The 1,942-nt window shown below is 50.9% G+C and overlaps 1 protein-coding gene across 1 annotated transcript; it reads right to left on the bottom strand.

Annotated features, from left to right (window-relative positions):
• Positions 1–416: 416 nt before the first annotated feature.
• LOC147617118 (protein BPS1, chloroplastic-like) lies at positions 417–1,544 on the bottom strand. The gene has a single exon (XM_086776436.1). The coding sequence runs from the start codon at positions 1,542–1,544 to the stop codon at positions 417–419; it is 1,128 nt and encodes a 375-aa protein (XP_086632562.1).
• Between the last annotated feature and the right edge of the window lie 398 nt (positions 1,545–1,942).

Below are 1,942 nucleotides of genomic sequence, written 5' to 3'. Positions count from 1 at the left end.
TTACTTGCCAATGCTCAAATTATGAATCCTTCTTAGAGGATCCCCCTTGTGGAGCCCTTGTGCAAAGAGAGAAGAATACCTTCTTCTCGGAAGAGAAGCTTAATGTTGCAGAAATTTAAAGTATGCGCTTCTCATTCTTAAGCAAGAAAATGGTCCATAATTTGACCCTTCTAATAAACAATTAAACGGTCCTCTTTGGGTTTATGACTTGCAAAGTGAAATTTTGTGCCTTGAGAAGAAGCGCAAATGATATGATGTAATTAGTAAATCAATATCCAATTTGAAGTATACAATGTTTACATTTGTCTTTGTGCCGGCTTTACACCCTATCTACATTTGTTTTGTAAGACTTTCCAGCCTAACTACATTACTTGAGGGCTACCAAAACTTCAGGGGCATGGCGTGTGACAGAGGGCTCACACGTGCAACCCCGTTCGCGTGAGGGAGGCAAGCAACGCTATCCTTGTATCTGCCAGCGACCTGAAGAGAGCCTCGATCTGATGTTGGAGTGTAGCTATGAAGGTTTGAAGCTCTTCCGCCCTCTTGCTGGTAGTCTCAGCAAGACGGCTGAGATCGTCCCTTACAGCTTGAGATCGTGCAGTACTGGGCTGTTCCAAAGTTTGTCTCAACATCTCATTGATCTGTGTAACAGAAAGATCTAGGATGTCGAGGTCGGGTAAGAGGGTAGATCCATGGGGCTTCTTGTGTACTCTCTCCAGCAGCTCTTTGTTGACTTTAGCTTGGAGTGGTAGAAGAGGAGTTGCCCACAATGGCCGGCCCGAAACGTGCAGAGGACCTAGTTGAGATCGGGGAGGATTCCCAGAAGGGAGCGCCGCTGCAATCAGTTTGCAGACGAAGAGAGTAGCCATTTCCCCTCCATACAAAGCAGCGGGCAACGCAAAGGAGGAGGAGGAGGAGGAGCAGGTGGGCGTATTCTGTACATCCTCATCCGGGGCCCTGAGCTTGTCCCCCATTCTTCTAAGCATTGAGCTACAGGCTGCCAGCCGATGGTGTGTCCGCCGCAGGTGTGCACGGCCAGGAGTAGCAGGCTCTCGCAGGTCTGCTCGCATCTGCTCTGCTGAGATCAGAGCATTTCTTGCTAGCAGCAACGCACCCCTTTCGGTTCTCAAACCTGGTTTGCAGCGCAGGTAGCCGATGGCAAGCTGAACGGCTTTGACATAGCCGTGCACGCCACCCATCACATCCCTCACCACTTGGCACACATCCAGTAGCTTCACGCTGTCATCCATGTACTGCTGGATCAGCTTCATGTCTCGGACGGGCAGGGACGTTTGCAAGCAAGGAGCGAGGGCCTGCACAGACGCCTGTGTGGAGAGCAGCATACCCACAGCACTGGAGAGCCAGCTCAGACCGAGGAGGGACGACTTGGAGTCGCCAGCCTGTGTAAGAAGCTCCTGGAAGCAGTGTGCCAGATCAGCCTCGAATGCTTGCGAGGCAGATGCAGTCTCGGTGTAGACGCGGGACTGGCGCTTGTTACAGTGAAGGCGGCAAAGAAGGGAGGAGAGGAAAGACCTGGAAGCCATAGTACTGATGGTGCTGCTTACGGTTCAGCCCAAGGAGGAGCAGATAGCAGCTGTTAGATCTATCTGCAATAACTGGCATTCAAATAGTGGGAGATGAGAAGGGAGCAGTAGTCGAGGAGACAGGGAGGGTCGCCATTATTTAATGAGCGAGGGTGGCCTCTCAGCAGACACAACGCAATGCGAGATGCTGGCACGTCTTCACTTTTGCCGACTGCCATCGCTCTCTCTGCGGCTGCGGCTATTGCCACCACAGGCAAATTAAATTACATCTTTCCTACTCAGAGATCATCCCGCATGACACAATGTTGACGACAAAAGGTGCACGTCGCTTCCAGAAAAGAAATCCATGCAAGCCTCATGATGCATTTGATAAGCTTTCTTTCCAACATCCACATGGA

The sequence above is a fragment of the Cibotium barometz genome, chromosome 37 (genome assembly GCF_041138505.1).
Source record: "Cibotium barometz isolate CiBa-2024 chromosome 37, ASM4113850v1, whole genome shotgun sequence".
Taxonomy (NCBI): Eukaryota; Viridiplantae; Streptophyta; class Polypodiopsida; order Cyatheales; family Cibotiaceae; genus Cibotium; species Cibotium barometz.
The sequence above is the reverse complement of the archived record's forward strand: the minus strand, read 5'-3'. Positions and strand labels throughout refer to the sequence as shown.

Coding starts and splice junctions, on each gene's coding strand:
- LOC147617118 (XM_086776436.1), bottom strand. CDS start 1,544: ATGGCTTCCAGGTCTTTCCTCTCCTCCCTTCTTTGCCGCCTTCACTGT.